This window comes from Sprattus sprattus (genome assembly GCF_963457725.1).
Source record: "Sprattus sprattus genome assembly, chromosome: 7".
NCBI classification, from domain to species: Eukaryota; Metazoa; Chordata; class Actinopteri; order Clupeiformes; family Clupeidae; genus Sprattus; species Sprattus sprattus.
Genome location: NC_137926.1, coordinates 34,105,497 through 34,125,758, shown reverse-complemented (window position 1 = coordinate 34,125,758; position 20,262 = coordinate 34,105,497). Strand labels below are relative to the sequence as shown.

The 20,262-nt window shown below is 40.9% G+C and overlaps 1 protein-coding gene across 1 annotated transcript in view; it reads right to left on the bottom strand.

The window, feature by feature from the left end:
* Nucleotides 1-847: 847 nt before the first annotated feature.
* rpgrip1l (RPGRIP1 like) overlaps nt 848-20,262 on the bottom strand; it is a gene marked incomplete at its 5' end in the record, with an annotated part of 35,928 nt that continues 16,513 nt past the window's right edge. Inside the window, 17 exon segments of the mRNA XM_080841808.1 lie at nt 848-1,486; nt 11,506-11,642; nt 12,014-12,098; nt 12,215-12,401; nt 13,082-13,215; nt 14,012-14,171; nt 14,314-14,394; nt 14,473-14,562; nt 15,147-15,397; nt 15,487-15,847; nt 16,867-17,009; nt 17,101-17,553; nt 17,643-17,760; nt 17,873-18,043; nt 18,152-18,202; nt 18,364-18,470; nt 18,578-18,717. Of these exon segments, the coding sequence (XP_080697934.1) occupies nt 1,353-1,486; nt 11,506-11,642; nt 12,014-12,098; nt 12,215-12,401; nt 13,082-13,215; nt 14,012-14,171; nt 14,314-14,394; nt 14,473-14,562; nt 15,147-15,397; nt 15,487-15,847; nt 16,867-17,009; nt 17,101-17,553; nt 17,643-17,760; nt 17,873-18,043; nt 18,152-18,202; nt 18,364-18,470; nt 18,578-18,717 (2,803 nt within the window). The 3' untranslated portion in view covers nt 848-1,352.

Sequence of the window (20,262 nt, the reverse complement as noted above, 5' to 3'; positions counted from 1 at the left end):
TAAGCCCTCAGGGGACAGGGCCAGGGGCTGGGTCATTAGCATGCCTGCCCCAAAAAACAAGAGCATTGCTGGGAGATATTGAGCATGTATGGCAAGCTCATGAATACAATGGATGATCATGAGTACAGCTGATGTGTCTGAGCAGACAGGCTGGGTGCGAGGTCAGTGAGATGCTGTGCAACATGGGCAGGTATTATCTACTCAGGAACATAATATCCCTCTCATTCAAACTGAAGTGAAACATGTCTAAAGTGGAAATATTGATTTTCAGTGCTGTCTTAATCAATCAGTAGGTCAGAGAACTACTAGTCTTGAATGATAGGGATTCAAGATGATTCACCTTTTCAGTTGGGGAGTTAAGCCTGAGAGTTGTCCTAAATTCTATAGATTGGCCAACACTCTGACTTGCTTAACGCTTGTTAGCAGCTCCATTAAGTTGGATGATGAAAATGGAGGATTCCTACCAATCAGTGGCAAACTTGAATACAAACATAAGCACAAAAACAAATTAGTTTTTAACGCACTCACCGAGTGGACAGCTAGATGACTGTGAACAGCCATTTGCTGAATTTGACAGAAACAGTGTGTTGGATTAGAAAAAAAATTGTGATGTAGGTGGATTTCTACAATAAAGCTGATAAAGACTGCTACTGCTGATGACAGAACACTGAACAATAGAAGTGTCGTTGACTTAGATGCTTTATTTTCTTTTTAGATTTCATCATGAACACAGATTTTGCACCACAGGGACCTCTCAACATATATCAACATTTCACTGTATCCAAACTCTTCAATAAATAAGAAATACATACATTCAAAATCGAATGCATACATTAAAAATGCACTGATTGCTAAGGTTTTTGCCTTATTTCTTGATCCCTTGGAATGACATTTATGATCAAGAAGTGGTTGAAACCAACTTTCTTGTTTTCTACTGGAAGAAGCTAAAACAATGAAGAACTATTTATCAGTTGATGAGGTTGAATGGCTATGAAGACTTTTAAACAGCTAAATGAAATCCTATTATAGCCAAATAAATGTAATCCTTTAATAAATAACGCCATTTAGTAGAAAACGCACTAATAAGGCTTATCAGACCTTCCTTTAAGCCTCCATGCTCAGTGCAACTGGAAGAGCTGCCATGAAACACTTCTGCCCAGGGCAGACCAGATGGAGCAGACCTTTCATTCTGAACACTAACATCATTACATGCCTCTTAACTCCAGAGTGCAATGTTAACTGCCTGCACCACAGTGAACAGAACATCTTGATTTATTCATGTGATCTCAAATCCATGTGTCTATGTGCACACACAGGGACTTGTATAAAAATAGAGCTTTATTGGTCCGATTCTAAGCGTGTAATGGTGGGGTAGACGTGGGGTGGTCGTGATCAGGATCCTCCATGATGGACTTCAAGGCATCAAGAGCCTCAACGGTCACCTTTAGAGTGCCGACCACCTCACTGCTATCGGTAATGTTCACAACTGGCAGGAGAGAGAACAAGAAGAAAGGGAATTAAAAGCTGTGAAAAGCGGTCTGATTATTTTTTGTGAAAACATACTGTCAGACAATTGGTTATCTAATATTGAGTGCATTTCAATTCTTTTTAGAACACAACATTAGAACACGAGTTACTATAATCTTGTCTCTTCCATCATTGAAGAGAGAGAAGGGAGAGGAAGGGATGCCAGACCCAGACAGATAAGGCCAGTGACTGTGCAGCATCCATTGCTATTAAATATATAGCACTGTTCACTTTTCTAAACTATAATTCATCTCAATAGTAAACAACGCACATTTCAATTTGTAAAAAATATAATTATCATGTATTTATCCATCTCTGTACCACTTTCATGCTTCCAACTCCCCTCTGCCGCTGAGTTATCAGATGCCATCCGGAAATCCAAATCATCCACCTGTCAACTCGACCCACTGCCATCCTCCCTGGTTATAGCCTCCCTCCCCTCTCTACTGCCCCTGATAACTGCCATTATCCATTCTTCCATGACCTCTGGTTCAGTCCCATCTTCTCTTAAATCTGCTGCAGTGACACCAACGCTAAAAAAACCTGGTTCAGACCCCAACAACTCCAATAACCTTCGTCCCATCTCCAAACTGCCATTTCTCTCAAAAATCCTGGAGAAGGTAGTGGCATCACAGGTCCATGCCCATCTCTCCAACAATAACCTCTATGAACAATTCCAATCCGGTTTTTGTCCCCGCCACAGCACAGAAACGGCCCTCATCAAAATTACTAATGACCTCCTGATGGCAGCTGACTCTGGACTATTATCCATCCTCATCCTCCTCGACCTGAGCGCATTTGACACCATATCCCACTCCACCCTCCTTGACAGACTAGCCTCCATTGGCATAACTCACACACCCCTGGACTGGTTCCGCTCATATCTCTCTGGACGTATTCAATTCATCCAGTTAAAATCATTCTCATCCCACCCATCCCCCCTCTCCACTGGTGTTCCCCAGGGCTCTGTCCTTGGCCCTATCCTATTCATCATATACCTCCTCCCACTTGGACTGATTTTCCGTAAATACAATATTCATTTCCACTGTTATGCGGATGACACCCAGCTCTAAGTTTCCACCAAACCCACTTCCACCTTCCCACCCTCCTCCCTCTGTGCCTGTTTACAGGAAATCAAATCCTGGTTTTCTTCAAATTTCCTGAAGCTTAACAGTGAAAAAACTGAGGCAGTCCTCATTGGCTCCAAACACACCTTCTTGTCTCTCCCTCCTCTGGTGATCATCATTGTAAGATTAAACCTGAATCTTGACATTCCATATTCACTTGACTGAGTCTCTGATAATTAGGATAAAACTATATCCTTTCAATGGAGGTTCCGGCCTAGATTAATTTCTTGGATTTCGCTGAGATTTCAGCTCTGCTGTAAGAGTCCTACAACACCCTGGGTTTTTTGACACAACATTCGGTAAGTACTGCAATTAATTTGCTTACCTAACCTTTGGACTGATAGGATAGCAAGGTAGCCTGTGCGGTAACACAGAAGGTTTTGGGTGCGGTAACGCCCAAGGGTAGGTATTGTCAATCCCTGTCTGAGTTTGATGGTTTGACATGCTACAATTTACTTGTTTTCTGGCCCAGATATTATGTTCAAAGGAGGTTATATGTGTTGTGATCAAAAACGGGTGGTGTGAAAACAGGACACAGCATTATTTTTAATTTTTGAATTTAGATATTTTAAACATTTTGTAAAGTATTTACATTAGATTGTGGAGATTCAGTCTGTTGAGATGGAAAGTCAACATTCAAGCCATAAGGTCCCTTTAAGTGTTCAGATTGCAATGGCAAGTGTGGGAAATGATAGCAAACATGATAAAATTAAAATGGAAATGATGAAAGATGGTTTTCAGCTAATATGGGGAATCAGGAAAGCGAGCGAGTGGGTTTTAGACCTTAAGTCTGAAAAGAAGAGAAAGAGATATTCTAGCTTCCTAATGAGTAGATGGACACAAAGTTCACAAGGTTTTTTGGTTGAATCAGACGGACAGCCAGCGGCCCTTCCTAGATTGCGAGAAAGTATGAAACAGAATACTGACAAACTTCAGCAAATTGCTAGGAATTTACTGGGAAAAGTCCCACTTACTGATGTAAAAGACCCTATATGCAACGCAGATTATGTCAAGCTTAAAACTGTACTAGTGGTCAGTGAGGTTCAGGCCATCTCACAGGTTGAAGAAATGTCTCTAAAAATGTCTGCTGTTATGAATATTGATGTACCTACAGCTGTTCCCTCACAATTTGTCGTTCCTGTCCATATCTACACAGACATTCTTTACACATCCCATGCAACTCACACCTCAGGTCCTGAAGCCCCAATGGCCCAACAGGCAGAGATTATCACACTCTCTGACACACTGCCACAGCTAACACAAACTCAAGATACAGTAACTAAGAGTCAAGAGCCAACACAACATATAGCAGCCGTACAGAACATACCCTCTCACAATAGTCATAAAAAGAAAAGACAGAATAAAACCACTAATTCAAATTGTCACACATGTGGCAAGGCAGGCCATTGGGCAAGGAATTATAGAAAGAGACAGAACTACACAGATAAACCTGTGCCCTCTCAGCAGAGAAGCATGGACTCTGATACAACCTCTGAGATTTTAAATCTTCTCAGAAAGTTGGCAAAGTCTGACTTCACTGACCAATAGGACATGTTTGATTCACTGGCTTGATCATATTCACCCATTTGTTTTCCCACTAGCTGCATTCTCTGTCAAAATGTAATCAGGTGCAAGATTTACATAAGACCTATCCTACTACTAAATACATATCATAAATAAGATGATAACTGCAGAATGTATTTTATCTAAACAGGTTTAAGCTGCTGAATGTCTGACTTCATCAAAAAGATGCCAAGAACACTAAATTAATTAGATGCCTTAAATGGTTTTGCATTCACGGGCCATTGCAATCTGGATGAAAAACGGAATCTTATGAGACCATGCAACTAACTTGTAAATGTAACTCTGTAACACTTCTTTCCTTTTTCCCTAGGCGTGAACATATGTCTCTGGAATAAGCAAATGAATGTGTCTGTGTGTGTCTGACTGTCTGTGTGCCGGCCGGCCGTATGAATGAATTAACATGACTTCTCACTAATTTCTTTTCAGGGTAAACTATTTTAATTGCTTTCAAGTTCTTTCACAGGATCTTGTATGTTGATTATGCAAACCAGAACATTTGATTTCCTGTCCTTAGGAAATGGGCACCGCTGGACACATATATCCCAAGTTAAACCTCTTGCATAAGATTAATTGTTTGTTAAGATCTCTTTCCAATTAGAACAGCTGACGGTCCACTGGACCTCACACCTGAACAAACCTGATAGAAGTTGCGCGGTGTCGAAAAGGGGAGGAGCAGCACAACCGTCTGAAGCACAAAGAAGCGCAAATTCAATTACCATCAAATCCATCCAACTCTACTGGAAGTCGGCAATTTCTGGATTATGTGTCATCCTCTTTCCAACAAGTCTGGATATTAACACTTCAATGAAGAGGATTTTTCTCTAAGCAAATCTTGTGACGGGCAGAATAACCCTCCCCCCAAGAGGTTTAGGAAGTCGACCCTAACCTCTCAGCATAAGAGCACACACACACACACACACACACGGACTATCACACAAGACTCATACCATTGTGGCAAGAGCAGAGAACAACGGTATCACCAACACCTCTCAAAAGACTGCCAGCTACATTTTTCTTTTGTCATATTTTGTTCTGTTATATGTTTATGCTACACTTGGTATCCAGAAAGGAAAAAATCGTCAGAATGTTGTTGATGTATGTAATAATGTTGTTTGTCGTGACGAAACTAGCCTCCCAACAACCCATATTATGTAACCGGGCTAGTTTATGTTTGTTGTTGTTCTGTTTTAAGTTTTCTCTCAAAGTCATCATGAGTAGTTACGGTTGTTTTGTAAATTCATGTTTTCTGAATGGGTACTAGTGCATATATGAATATTTTCTGCGTACACTTGGTTTGGTTCTCACAACTGAAACAGGGCGGCTATTTTGGAATAGCGTTGGTGAGTAATTTCCCTTTAACATCAGAGATCCTTCCCAAAATTGGCCAAAGGGCTTAGGATCCTGATGAAAAACAAGGTTTCGACTCATCTTGTGAGAACATGTCACATTTTTAAGAGAGAGAGAGAGAGAAAGACTAATACATTTAAGCAACTATGTACTCCTAAATTTTTATGTTTAACACTTCCAACCCCAAGGGCTTTTTTTTTACTCTGTTAGGTAGTTTGCCATGCCTGATATTTTTGTATATTCCATCTAACTATAAACCATGAGGCAAAAGTGGCATTTATGATTATATTCTAGAACAACTCAGCAATAATACAATGAGACTAAAAGGAATGTAGTAAAACAAAGTTTTGTATTAAAATGAAATATAAAGACACTAAAATGATATCTAGTTTTAGAGGTGCTCAGACTTTGTACAAAAACACATTGTAAACATTTAGGAAGTTTTCCTTTTTACTCTGAACCTTGTAAACATAGGTGTTTGCTCCACACAGGTGAGTTTAGCATTCAGAAAGTGTGTGTGGTTTCTATAGTAATTATAAGTTATATAGAAAGTGACACTTTTCTTTACTTAGACCACTATGCATATTGATGAGAAAGGTGTGAACATTCTGGGACACCTTGGTCAAAGACAATGGCCATGACGTAATGGCCCTGGAATGTCTTTGTGGCCCTCTCCCCCCTACAGGTTTTCTTGACACATCATGAACCAATGGTGATCACTGAATTACCATCCCCTTATCATATGAATAGTTGTCATTTGCTAATGGGAGGGTCAAAACCTCACTCAGAGGTTGAAATGTGCAAAGGATAAGTTATATTGTCCTTACAAAGTGATTATTTATACTTTAGTTTCAAACTGTATATATTTAAAAAGTAAAGGATTCAAGGTTGCTGTGGGTGTTAGTTTTATGTTTGTAGGACAAAAACTCGCGGAGATTTTTAATTCTATTAAGGCGAGACACTACAGGTGAATAGGGTATTTTTTTTAAATAATAGATTAGATATCACCATGAAACTTCCTCAGTTGATTACTCACACATGTATGAACAAAAAATGTTTTACAAGTTTCTGTAATTACTATGTTTGATTATGCAAATTAGGCCTTATCTAATTAAATATGCTCAAATTTGCATATATTTCCGGTAAATATATATCTGGACATACGATAAAGCCAGGTGATTTTTTTGATTTTCATTTTGTTAACATACAAGATGCAAACAAATTTACAGAGGGATTTCAGGATATCTGCTTTCATTACCTAGAAAATCAAAATATACAAAATATACTGTCTATAGCCTTAAAAAAAAAAAACGATTTTCGCCACCTTTTTTTGATCAAAATGTCACATAAATCAGGCCAGGAATGATTAATTAACAAATCCTTCTGTAAATATCTTCAGAAGACTGCTAAGTGTATAACTGGAAAGTTTGGTGTACATAGGTGCTACATAGGCTGAGAAGTATCTACCGGAGAATGACAAAAAACTCATTTTGAGAAAATCGCATTTAAAAATTCAGGAAGTGTCAAGCCATACCACGTGATGCGTCTGAGCGAATCACGTTATCAGAAACCACCGCAAACCAATCAAATTGCGTCCTTATGTTTAAACCCCCGTTTTTGCTAACATCATTGGTTACTGCTGGAAAGGAAATGTCCTTATTTGGATTAGATAACGTTGTGTGAGAGCTATAGCGCTTTCCAACGGTACCAAACATGTCAAGCATCAGAAAGCCGACATACTGCACGTTACGTTAGACTGCTAACTTTCCTGGAAACCTATGAGAATGCTGACGCCGCGAACAGACAAAATGTGAATAAATATACACATTAATGTATAATTAGGATATTTTCTTTATGCTAGTATGAAAGATTACATGTTTAGGGAGTGAACTAGCTCAAAATCTCAAAATTGACCACTGCTGAGAAAAAGATGTTTTTGCCTGCATTTGCAAACATTTCATCTTCCCACTAAGAGAACCTGCACTAGAAGTTTCTGACCACTAAGAGTACTCACACTAGAAGTTTCTGACCACTAAGAGTACCCGCACTAGAATTTTCTGACCACTAAGAGTACTCGCACTACAAGTTTCTGACCACTAAGAGTACTCACACTAGAAGTTTCTGACCACTAAGAGTACTCACACTAGAAGTTTCTGACCACTAAGAGTACCTCACACTAGAAGTTCTGACCACTAAGGGCCTGATTTACTAACAGGATTGCGCCCATTTCTGGCGTAAAATAGCGGTCGTAAACATAAAACGGTATTTACTAAGGGGGCACATTTGAGTAGAGTCGCATATTAACGCTTTGAGGGTGTGTACCTGCAAACAGGTGGGATGGTTCCGAAACGTGGGTGGTAACGTAGGCGTGAAGCGCTATTTAATGGGAGGAGTGCGCCTAATGATGTATTGCGTCGTATTTACTAAACTGCCTGGCGAGCGCACATCTCTGATTTGCAGGCTAATTCTCCGCCTCATAAAAGCACCTCTTAACCAGGAAGCGCATTTCCACTGAGTCTGTAAACGTTGATATGGCAGCAGCAAGGCGACGACAGAGACAGAGACAGAGAACAGAAATATTTTTTTCACCTCGTATAATTCATATATTCATAAATATGAAATTAAACTTTCCGAACGTAATTGGAGAAATTGATCGCACCCACATGCAAACAGTCCCACCTTCAATCCACGAACACGTTTACCGAAACAGAAAGCACACATATTCTATGAATGTCCAGGTCATATGTGATGCCAACATGACCATTACTTACGTGGTAGTGGTCTGTCCATGTCCATGTCCAGTTTTATCTTCCGGAATAGTGCCATCTATCCATGATTGAGCAACGGTGATTTTGGCTACTTGGTAAATGCATTTGTTTCAGTGGGAATATATTGTAGTGAACTGCATGTCCCTTGTAGAACGTATTAATCTCGCCATGTACACATCTATATTGTTATAATAGACAGTTTATGCATTAATGCCACCAATAGCATATTATTTATAATCGTGTTCTTTTAAACATCTCGCTGTAGGTGATGGCGGGCAAAACAACAATATAACCCATTGAATCAGGTTCAGTGATTGAGCGAACGTGAACCAATATATCTATCTCGCTATATCTATTCGCTGAATCTTAGTTTTTTCTTCCTCGAATCTCCATGGTGGCAGTAACTTGCTGGCAAGTTCTCCAGTCTTTTAACGGTGCGCTAAATAATGATTGCCCAGCGCGTATCTGGCTTGATAAATATCACGGAAAATGTGGGGAAACACCGTGCGTTAATGTGCGCCTGGCAAAGGTGCCGATTAAGATGCGTTCGCAAATCAATGTTAGTAAATCAGGGTCTTTAAAGGGTGGAGTAAGCACAGTTTGCCCAGCGCAGATCTGGCTTGATAAATACCACGGAAAATGCGCAAAAACACCGTGCGTTAATCTGCGAACGCAGATTAAGCAGCGCTCGCATATTAGTAAATCAGGCCCTAAGAGTACTCACACTAAATGTTTCTAACTAAAAGTTCAAGTGAAAACTCCTAAGCTAAGAGAAGAGACATCAAGTCTCATGCATGGTATTAATTAGCCCTATTGTTAAAAGTCCTGCTAGTCGTAGTCAGAGATTAAAGGGGAGACCTTTGTTTTCTGCTCCAGGGCCGAAGTGTTCTATTTTCTAAACTCTGGGGTTATCTCCCTTTCCCTTTGGTCTGTGGTTGATGAGCAAATGAATGGCAACTTGATTTGGCCCGAGGATTTATTCTCCACACTGGTTGCACAGAGTTCAACGTTTCAGCAACATAACTTCTCCGGTCACTACATGATTTAATCTATCCGTGTGGATCACCGCTCTCTCTCTCTTGCTCGCTCGCGCTCTCTCCCTCGCTCTACCACACACACCCTGAAGTCGTGTTTCTCCATTATACGTGTTGCTCCATTATGCATTATACATTATAGGAGCGGCACCATTATAAAAAACTGTATTAACATTAGATTGGGGAACCGGGATGAAAATGTGACCTGGAACCATAGTGCGATAATTTTGATTGAGGCCGGCATATTAATTGCAGCGGGACAATTAAAAAAAAAACTGTCCCGGATCATGAAAGTGTAGTGGGCGATATTGACGGATACATTTGTGACAGGAAAAACAATGGTTGGCGATTCAGTACCAGCGCTGAAAAAGACAGCACGAAAAGTCCACCAAATAATCAACCCAAAAGAAAATTTTAAATTTCAATAAATTTGACAATTTTACATTTAATTACATTTAGTCATTAAGCAGACGCTAATGTGATATACTGTACAAGGGAGATTGGACCTTGGCCTTCCATTGATAACACAATTGCAAGGCAAGGATTTATTTTCTCTATTTCTGAACTGATGTTATTTGTTATTGATTAGATTTAGAACTTATCGTTATTTCAATAAATTTGACAGTTTTAAGCCTGGCCAACCATTTTATTGGAGCGATGAGGGACAGGTGGGGCTCGAAAAGGCCCCCTTGTTCAAAGTGGGGAATGACAGAAAAAGTTTGAGAACCACTGGTTTAGGACATCCACCATGCAGAGGTTCCGCTAGAGTTAAATGTTGCCGGTCAAAATGACCGCCAGAGTTTTCATTTTCTGGACATTTTAATGATAAGCCAGTCAAATATCTATTTCTGCTTCTGAATAAGCCTATTGAAGAAAACTGCGTATCTTAAATAATTACATAATCAGGTCGTTTAGAATGCAACATGTTTATTTGCCTAAGTTTACAATAACACAAAAAAAAACATAAATGTCTGATGGGCTTCAATAAGACGGCTTTTAATGGCAACCTGCTGTGGCGTTAAATTGAGCGTAGCAACATGGTCATTGCTCTGACTATGTTCAATGACAGCAGAGATTCTAAAATTATTCGACCCTCTTGTGAATCCGTTGCGTTGTCCTACCTTTTCGCAGTGCTAACAGAACATTACCTCGCACCTAAGCCAAGGGAACTCGTCACTCCATTCCGACATATACGCCTGACACTTCGCCTTTTTCTCTGGTGAAGCTGTTCGAACATCTAGGGCTTCAGGTATTCAGTGTTTGAAAAGTTCACTTTCTACACGAACTAGTTCAGTTCATAGTTCATTATTCAAAATTTTGAACTAAGTTCACAGCTCCAAAACATAAAGCTTGTTCAGTTCTTTTTTTCATCATGTTGCGAGTTATACTTTTTCAAAATCTGTCTGCAATACCGCTCTCGGCCTCTACGCAACTTCAGCGCTTTCACGCACGGGCAAAGACAGTAGAATTAAATGAAACGCTCTCAGACGCAACACTGCAGGTATTACAGGTTCATCCTCGTCAGACGGTTCAACCTCATCAGTTGCATAAGGCCTCTGAAAAAAGCTTTTAAGGCTAGTCTGCTTGGCCATGTTTGATCCTTCTCTCTCAGTTTGCTCCTTGTTTGTAACCGACGGTTTGCGCTTTATTTAAAATGCAGCATATGCGTGTTGTTTAATACCTTTCAAACGGCAAAAGGCCTAAATATTAGGATTGTTGTCAAATTCAGATTATGTTTGGGATTTTTAAGAAATTCCAATCGGACAATTTGACTGGTGAGATCTAATATTTACGGACATTTACATTTTTTTCCGGACAATTACCGGACAATGGAAAAACGCTGCCACCATGTCCCCCTGTCTCTACTCACTGTTTAGGGACACATCCTCCATGTCCCTCTGTCTCTTCTCACTGTTTAGGGACACATCCACCATGTCCCCCTGTCTCTACTCACTGTTTACGGACCCATCCACCATGTCCCCCTGTCTCTACTCACTGTTTAGGACATCCACCATGTCCCGCTGTCTCTACTCACTGTTCAGGGACACATCCACCATGTCCCCCTGTCTCTACTCACTGTTTAATACACATCCACCATGTCCCGCTGTCTCTACTCACTGTTTAAAGAGACATCCACCATGTCCCGCTGTCTCTCTAGAATGTCAGGAATCCTCAGATAGGCCACGCCCACATCCTCACACTCCTGCTCCTGCTCGTCCTCCTCCGGGGGATCGCTCACCACTGTAAACCTGATCCTGAAACAGCCAGATCATAGCCAACTTCAGAACAGAACATTAGAATACCACCGTAAACCTGATCATGAAACAGCCAGATCATAGCCAACTTCAGAACTGAACATTAGAATGCCGCAGAATTCATGAAGTGGTCTACTTAGTATGTACAGTTCAAAAGAAGAACTGAATCATCCTTTTTAAAAACATCTTCAATCTCCACTCCCAGCTTTAAGAACAGAACCTTGTGATATGTTATTGTTATTTTCTCTAATAAATTGGCCCACTTGAAGAGTAGCAAAGCCCAAACAAATCAGTGGCTATTCCTATTTTGCAATTCTAATATACAACAACTAATCTGCAGCCTTTGCCAATAACTGGCTGCCAAATGTTACCTCTCCAAATGCTTGGTCCTGCCCTCCAACAGTGCCCTCAGAGCTTGCCGCCGTGCCTGGTTCCTCTCCACATCTACATGAATGACTACAAGAGGAAACAGCCGCACAGTCACACCAAGGGGCAAATGATAAGCACTGATGCAGTATATTCAGCTTTTGGCTATGTGATCATCTGGGTGGTGACCATTGGGTTTTCCGTACCATTGCTGTAATTGTAGTGGATGCTTTGTCCAGCCAGGGGCTTGGGCAGTGACAGAGGGGTTTCAATAGAGGGCAGATCCAGGAAGGAGTACTCCACAAACAGCCGTGCGATGTTCCTATCATCAGCCAGCCTGGAGTCGGCACACAGTGTCAATGACACCACCTCCACACGGATCCGCTCTGATGGCTGAGAAGACAACAGGAGTCAGAAGCATTCTAACAACATGCAGCAGGACAAACTGTTCTCCATTTGACGATTGACATTTGACATCTGTCATTTGAAAAGTAGATTCTCACTTCGCCAACTTGAAATGACTGGATGTATAAAGCTGAGCAAACAGATAAACTCCAGGCATAAGATTCATTTGAGCTCACTCATACATCCTCCATGGACTCCCCTATCTGAGAACACTGGAGAGCTGCTGCATGTATTGATCTGAGCAGTTGTATCAACACCACAGCCATGATGAGAGCTGCTGCATGTATTGATCTGAGCAGTTATATCAACACCAGAGCAGTGATGAGAGCACAGGGGAGAACAAAACATTCTATGAACTTCTGCCTCGCCATAAACAATGCAGCCGTGTGTTTGGAGAGAAAACATAACAAAAACAAAACAAGGAAGTCCATTTCAGACCAAACTTCTGCGCTTTCACTCAAGTTTACTGAGTGAATGTTTCCTCTCCACTGCTGTCTTATGTTCCCAAATTACTTCAGTGCAGACAGCTTTCTTTAAGTTTTATAAAATTGGTCCCTGTTACTCGTCACTATTAAAAAAAAAAAAAAAAAACGTTATGCATTCCTGTTTTATTTTAAAGACGAGTTTTAAAGTCCAACTGCACCAAAGGGTGAACCTGCGTGGCTTACCTGCTTTCGACTCTGTGTATTATGACCCGGAACAATGCAGTCATCACTATCGGACAGGATCAATTCATTAACATCAGAAGAATCCATCTGTTGTTCATCTAGTGAGAAGCCAAAGACACAGCAGTCACAAACCACTAATAACACAGCAGAACTCAGTGCTACTTCCATCCACTTCACTTTGTTAAGGGCACTGAGGTGCCAGTTACATCTTTATGTTGTCTTATGGTATCTAAAATTGTTTGTCACCCCAGATATTAGATGCATTTACAGAGAGATTACAGAGAAGATTTCTACCTAGGAAGTAAGTTGTTGCTTAGGATACGGTTGCCTTGCTGCTGTCACAGGAGGCACACAACATGGATGAAAACACTCACGCCCCAAGGTTATTGTGATGATGTTTTTTTTTCCGGTGAATTGGAAGGATTGGGCATCAATAAAATCATTCCCATTCTGGCAAGCTCAACTTCTCATGATTCTCTCCATGTCTCGTTCTGCCTCTCACCCGTGGGCCATCCACTACTGGCCTCTGTTGGCAACCCCCCAGCTTAAAGGGTCTACAAGCCGAGGTCAGCTGGCATTAACATTTATGTTCTTAGTGCTTAAGAAAAATCATATCAGCTTACTGGAAACAGTCAGTGTTATATGTGTTTACACGGTCAGTGCAATGTTGTGTTGGAAGGTATCTTGTAAAATACAGCAGGGACATTCACTATACACAAGAGTTAATATGGATCTACAGGACTCAAAGACTCAAACCAACATTATTATTAATCCTCATTAAAACATCAGAACTATTCCAAAGTCAGTATTCTGTTTTTATGATATATTTATGAAACAACGAGAGGTTAACAGTCAGTAGTAGGGTTTTTCAGAAGTTCTGTTTATTTTTTGTCAGATTTTGTTTATTTTGTAGAAATAAAAACAACTAACCCATTTCTTGTTTGGGTATTTCCTCAGATATTTCGGACTCCTCAGAGATGGAGAGAGAACTGGATCCAATCACTTGACCCTCAGAGAAATGGGATTCTTCCTCATCCTCCTCTCCCTCATCCGCACATGCCGGTTGCATTACCTCTACGGCCATTTCAATCTGAGGTAGCATGTACACATCGGAATTAATGACAGCATTTCAAATCATTGGAATTCCCAATTCCAGTTCCATTCAATACTGCTGTAATATCAAACCATAACCATTAAGTACTATGAAAAGTCCACAGGCTGAAGTGTGTCACCTGCGGTGCTGCTGGGACACGGGTGGTCTCTGGTGCGACAGTCATGCTGTTCTCAGACCCAGAGGGACCCCTCTCCTCCACCTTTAACACACAAACATCCTCAAGACTGATGCACAGCATTCACATAGGAACAGGACAGCAGAAGAAACAGAAACTTACTGGATGATCCTCTGTTGTGAAGCCCTCAAATGAGACCTTTTTGCTGGGTGCCTTCATGGTGAGGTACTGTCTGGGTTTAGGTAATGGAGTCTAGAGAGATATAATCAATTAGGAGATGAATTTTATCAGAGAATTACTCTCTAACATTAAGAAATTCTACACCTTCGCAGTTTACAGACAATTGAAACACTACACTGAATAGTCTGTTTAAAAAAAACAGTATGAGAGCAGAAATGTCATGATGATTAAATGTATTTAGAGATTTTCCAAGGATAGTGTCACAAATTGGTTGCTCTAAATTAAGTGGACTTTAATTTACAATTTAAATCTGGCTTCTACAAGATACTAAAATGTTCATGGTTTTTGTTAAATATTTCTTTTTGACTGTTCAAAAATAAGCAAATTCATTCTTAAAATGAGTCATATTTGTGAAACTAGTCATACTTAATCACCATTAATGCAAATTTTCAGAATTACAACATAAAAAATGCTGACTTCACTATTTCTACATAAAATGTTTTGCCTTAAAAGAAAAAGACATTTTAAATGCAAAGTGTCTCTAAGTCATACAGTATGTAGTCATGTTGTCAGTTTACATACTAAGAGAACCCACAAGAATTGACTTTATTGTCAAGTTGGATATAGCCTATACTTAACATAGTTACTGTACTTACCCCAGACAGTGTGCTGTGAAGTGTCTGAGGAGGTGCTTTATCTTTTGGCTCCTCTTCTCTCTCCTCCTTTTTCTCTATGTCTGAAGAGTTTTCTTTGGTGGTTAGTTTGGTCAGTGTGTTTTTGGCTATGAACTTGGCCTGGTCAGGGGTCACTTCAGACCCTGGGGGTGGGAGGTAAGTATACCTCCATTTTAGCATGAGCTCAAGGTGACCACTGGCACACCCTGCAGGATCAGCCATCTCAAATGTCCCTGTGAAGACAAATGGAAACGTGAATTTGTTAACATTCAAAATTGAATGTTGTCATCAAATATGTATACAGGATTTACTTAGTACATACCAGTGATGCACTCATCATGGGCAAGGGATAAGAGTGGAACTCTGGCTTTTCCCAAGTACAACTGTCCATCTACATCTTGGTCATCAAATACATAGAAGAAGAGCGCCTCTGTCCTGAGGTATCGATCAAGGTCCGAGTTCATTTCCAGCGGGAATGCCTTGCAGTTGTCAAAATAGGCATTATTACTGCTTGTGATGATTGGGGTATCATGATCGGGGAAGTCGTAGAGTTTGTAGACCACATACGGGCTGGGCTGACAGTTCAGATCGTGAGACTTGGTGATGGTACAAGAGCGCAATGTGACGTACAGCTCATTGAGGCTTCCCTCCGTGAGAGATGGGTAGAGATTCACGGAAGGACTCTGGAGAGGGAAAACATCACATTAACATCATCATTTAAAGTCAAAAGACACATCAAAAGGGTTCTGTACTATAGTGACTAATGCAGGTGTCATGCTTAAAAGTCACCGGGTGCGAAAAAGAGCCCGGGTGACGTAATGTTGACTTTTGAACGACTCCTGAGTGACAGTTGAAATGCCAACGCTAGCAATACGTCACCCGGGCTCTTTTTGGAAACCACAGCCTAGCGCTGCATTCAATTCCTCATAACGCAATTTACTTCAGGGCATCTCGCATTGTACTTCGCTACCTGAGACCAGCTTGCTTGTATTTCACCTGCAATAAACCAACCAAAACAACCATGTGCTTGATGTTTGACTGTGGTAGGAAAGTTGTTGACTCGATAGTTTGTTATAGTATCAAAGTAAGCACATTTCATCAGCTAGCATCTCATTAGCTATAAGCTATTCATCTGTTGTTGTGCTTAAATTAAGAAAGTCCTAAATGTGTGGTGAATTTTAGACATATCTGACGGCACCCAAAATTACATTTGAACAAAACAGGGCATTGTTTGCACAACATTTTACTAAAGAACAAAGGGGGATTGCTAACAGCTTACAACATGCTAGCGGCGAAACCTATTCACCTTGCTTACTTACAGGATACCAGCAGGCAGTCACTTTTTGGCTATCAGTCAGAGAGTCGTTCGAAAGCCATCAGCTACTTTTTAGTCGCTTAATATTGTGCCTTAACGGTCACTATGTACCCCAACACTTTTTGGCTATCAGTCAGAGAGTTTCGAACGACTCTCTGACTGATAGCCAAAAAGTGCCCGGGCTATGTGGCGTCCTGGTTACGTAATGCTATCGTTGGTATAGCAACTGTCACTCAAGAGACGTTCGAAACTCAACATTACGTCACCCGGGCTCTTTTTCGCACCTGGTGTCTTTTAAGCATGACACAGGCGTCTGATTTATGAGACACATCAAAAGGGTTCTGTACTATAGTGACTAATGTAGGCATTTGATTTATGAGGCCGTACCTGACTGTCCTCACGCATGCTGGAGCCCAGGTAGCCCATGGCTTTAATCCTCTCCTTGTAGAGGCGGATGGCCTGCTCCATAGGAACCCTCAGCCGGACCCAATAGTCCAGAGTGCCAAAAGCCTGGGTTTCTCCTTCAACACCTTCCAATAAATACACATGGCCAGTATTAGGTGAGTGCTATCTGACCACAAAGGAAGGACTTCAGTATTTTCAATGAGGAGCCATACTTACCCACAAGGTGTAAGGTACCAAACACTTTCCCACTACGGTCCAACACCTGGCTCAGTCGCAAATGACCAGCTGCCACTGTCCGATAGTCCAAACCCTCTGCCAGTTGGGTTTCCACGGCAACAGTGCTGGTATGAAGGTGCTCCAGGAGGAGTTCATCCATGCGCACCAGGTACTGAGAGGTGAAGTTGTAGGCTGGATGCGCGCCCCGCACCACTGCAGTGGACTGGATCTCATAGTCATAGAAGGCAAACGTACAGAAGGTAGAGGGGTCGGGGTCCCCCAGGTTCCCTAAGGCTTCAGGGGAGAACCGAGCGTTGCCAAGGTGGATCTCCAGGAGGTTCTCGCCTCTCTCCAGGTTGATGGTTTCATCAAACTCATCCGCTGTGTCCTCTTCTGTCAACTCCGGTCTGAACACATGGGCTTTGGTTCCATAAGCAATGTCTCGGAGTTGAGCTGTGATGAGACACAAAAAAGCCTTTGAGTATTTCAAAACTCAGGAGGCCAATTACAACTGAATGACTGAGAAAAAAAAACAGGCAAACCTTCTAGTTTCTTGATTTTAGCAGCTCTCATGTCTAATAGGTGGGCCAGTTTCTCAAGCTTCATTTGACTCTCCATCTTCAGGTCGTCTAATTTACGGTTAACTGATTCAACTTCAGCCTGAGTGGCACAGACAAAAACAAGCTTAAATTCATACAGCATTAGAATTGCAGTGAAGCGTCATGGTTTCCATAGCACTAAAAGGTCTCCACTGAATGAAGATGATCATTACCTGATAGTCTTTATTGATCTTGTGCTGCATAAAGAGCATGTTCCTAGTCTTCTCCAGCTCTTGGACAGTCTCAGCATAGGTAGCCTGTAACTCCTTCATGGAATCCACTTTAACCTCTTTCTGCTCCTTTTCCAGGAAATCAAGATCTCCTCTCTTCTGAACTTTACGAACCTGAGGACACAATAACATGCAGGGCTTTTATCAATGCAGAGATAACCATTACCATGGCAAGCCAGTTAGTAGAACAACAAGCTCTTAGTATTTGACTTCTATGGGTACCTTAATGAGCATCAAGGCCTCACTGAGTTCTGCAGCATCAACGTCACTCTCCTAAAAAAAATCAGTACATCAGTAATATCAACACAACAGCCAAATGTATTAAAAACCCATCAAGTTGCATGATTACAGTGACTAAAATGACCATATCAATGATGCCGATAGCCCAAGTTACATCGTTAGAGTGACTAACATGACCACATCAACCCAGGTACCTTTGTGAAAAACTTCATGCGTTCCTGAATCTCATCCAGTTGTTGCTTCTGCTCTAAATAACGCAGCTGGAGCTGTGCGTTTTCCTGAGACAAAGCTTCATTTGTATCTGATGTAAGAAAAAATCAGCATACAAAGCTTACACTAAACACTTTAGAACACTTTGTATTACATGTTTCAACGTTCCCATATAATCAGATGCATTTAACCAAGTACCTCTCTCTGCCTTGACCTTGTTGAGAATCTCGTTCTTGTCAGTGAGGTCTGATTTCAGTGCCATTTCAAGCTGGGCAATCTGCAGTCTGAGCTGCTTCTCTCTAGTCTTCCATTTCTGCTCCTGGCTCACGTCAAAGGCACTGTTTACCAAAAATAAAAATCCAAGGCATTAGTCTTTATTCTTGAGTCTTTATTTTAAGGATAGCCCCTTGAGATGTAACATCTCGTTTTCGAGGGGGTCCTTCCAATACTTACATACAATACAAAGACAGTCGGGAGCAAGCACTACTAGGGATGCACCGATCCACTTTTTTCACCTCCGATACCGATACCGATACCGATATCTGAGGTTTAGTATCGGCCAATACCGATCCGATACCGATATAAAAAAACAGCGCAAAACTGGTAACTGTGTGTATGTGTGTGACCACACGTGCGAGAAGGAGAAATGAGGAGTGCATGACATGAGATCTTGTTGCATTTTTTGCTCATTTGCTACTTGACATCATGTCTAGTCATCACTATCAATTCATAACATAGGCTAAAAATAATCACAAATAATGTACGTTCTAACTAGCGCTAGTGTTCATATTAGTTAGCAATCATATATCCGCTAGCGCCAACTTTTAGGTTACATTGTAGAGGCTCAGCATGGTGACCTGTTAATGTATTTGCTGGTTCTAGTCTGTTAAAAGGCCCACGATTACCAAAGCAGTATTCTTTATCTCCCTTTAATGTGCATTCATCAATTTCCATTACATGACGATGCATGTGATCCTACATATGTGAGTGTCTGCAATGAGAATGGGGACTAATTAGCACTGCACTGAATTACTTTAACATGAGTTATTGCTACACAATAACAATTACACAACCAATATTACTCGATACATATAATTGTGGACATTACACAAGGCAACATGAATCTCATTCATAGCTCATCCAGTCCAAATCTTAACAGGATGAACCCATCTTTATTAGAGCGAATCAACATCAGGACATAACTAAATCTCCGCTTAGCATGCTAATCGCTACTAATAGCAACGTGCACTCATAATTAGAGGTCGACCGATATGGGTTTTTCTATAACCGATGCCGATGCCGATACTTAGAGGTCAGGGTTAACCGATAGCCGATATGGGCTGCCGATTTTTTTTGGCCGATTTTTAGGGCCGATATCTAAAAGTTTTCCCATTAATTTGCATGCTAAAGTGTCACACTAATAATAAGTAGATGCACACAATTTTACTCCCCTACTAGTATCTTAAGTCTGAAGTCCGTGCCCCCGTACACACACACACACACACACACACACAGCCTAATACTTACAAACTTCCATAATCTAGGAATCCAGAGAACCCCCCCCCCCCTTTTTTTTATGTATTATTTATTATTTTTGTTATTATTATTTTAGTTATTCTTTTCTTCAATGTATATACATATACAGTATGTATGTGTACAGACTATGATTTGTCTTTATTTTAGGGTTGCTGTCTGGGCCGTGGGAGGGGGGATGGGGGAAGGGAGAATTCTTTGTAAAACTTGAAACCGTCACATTTTATGTTTTCATGTGTTGTTACTTCAAGAAATTTTTTTATTTTTTTTTTATTTAAATCGGCCGATGCCAATAGATTAAAAATGACAAATATCGGCCCGATACATCGGCCGACCGATATATCGGTCGA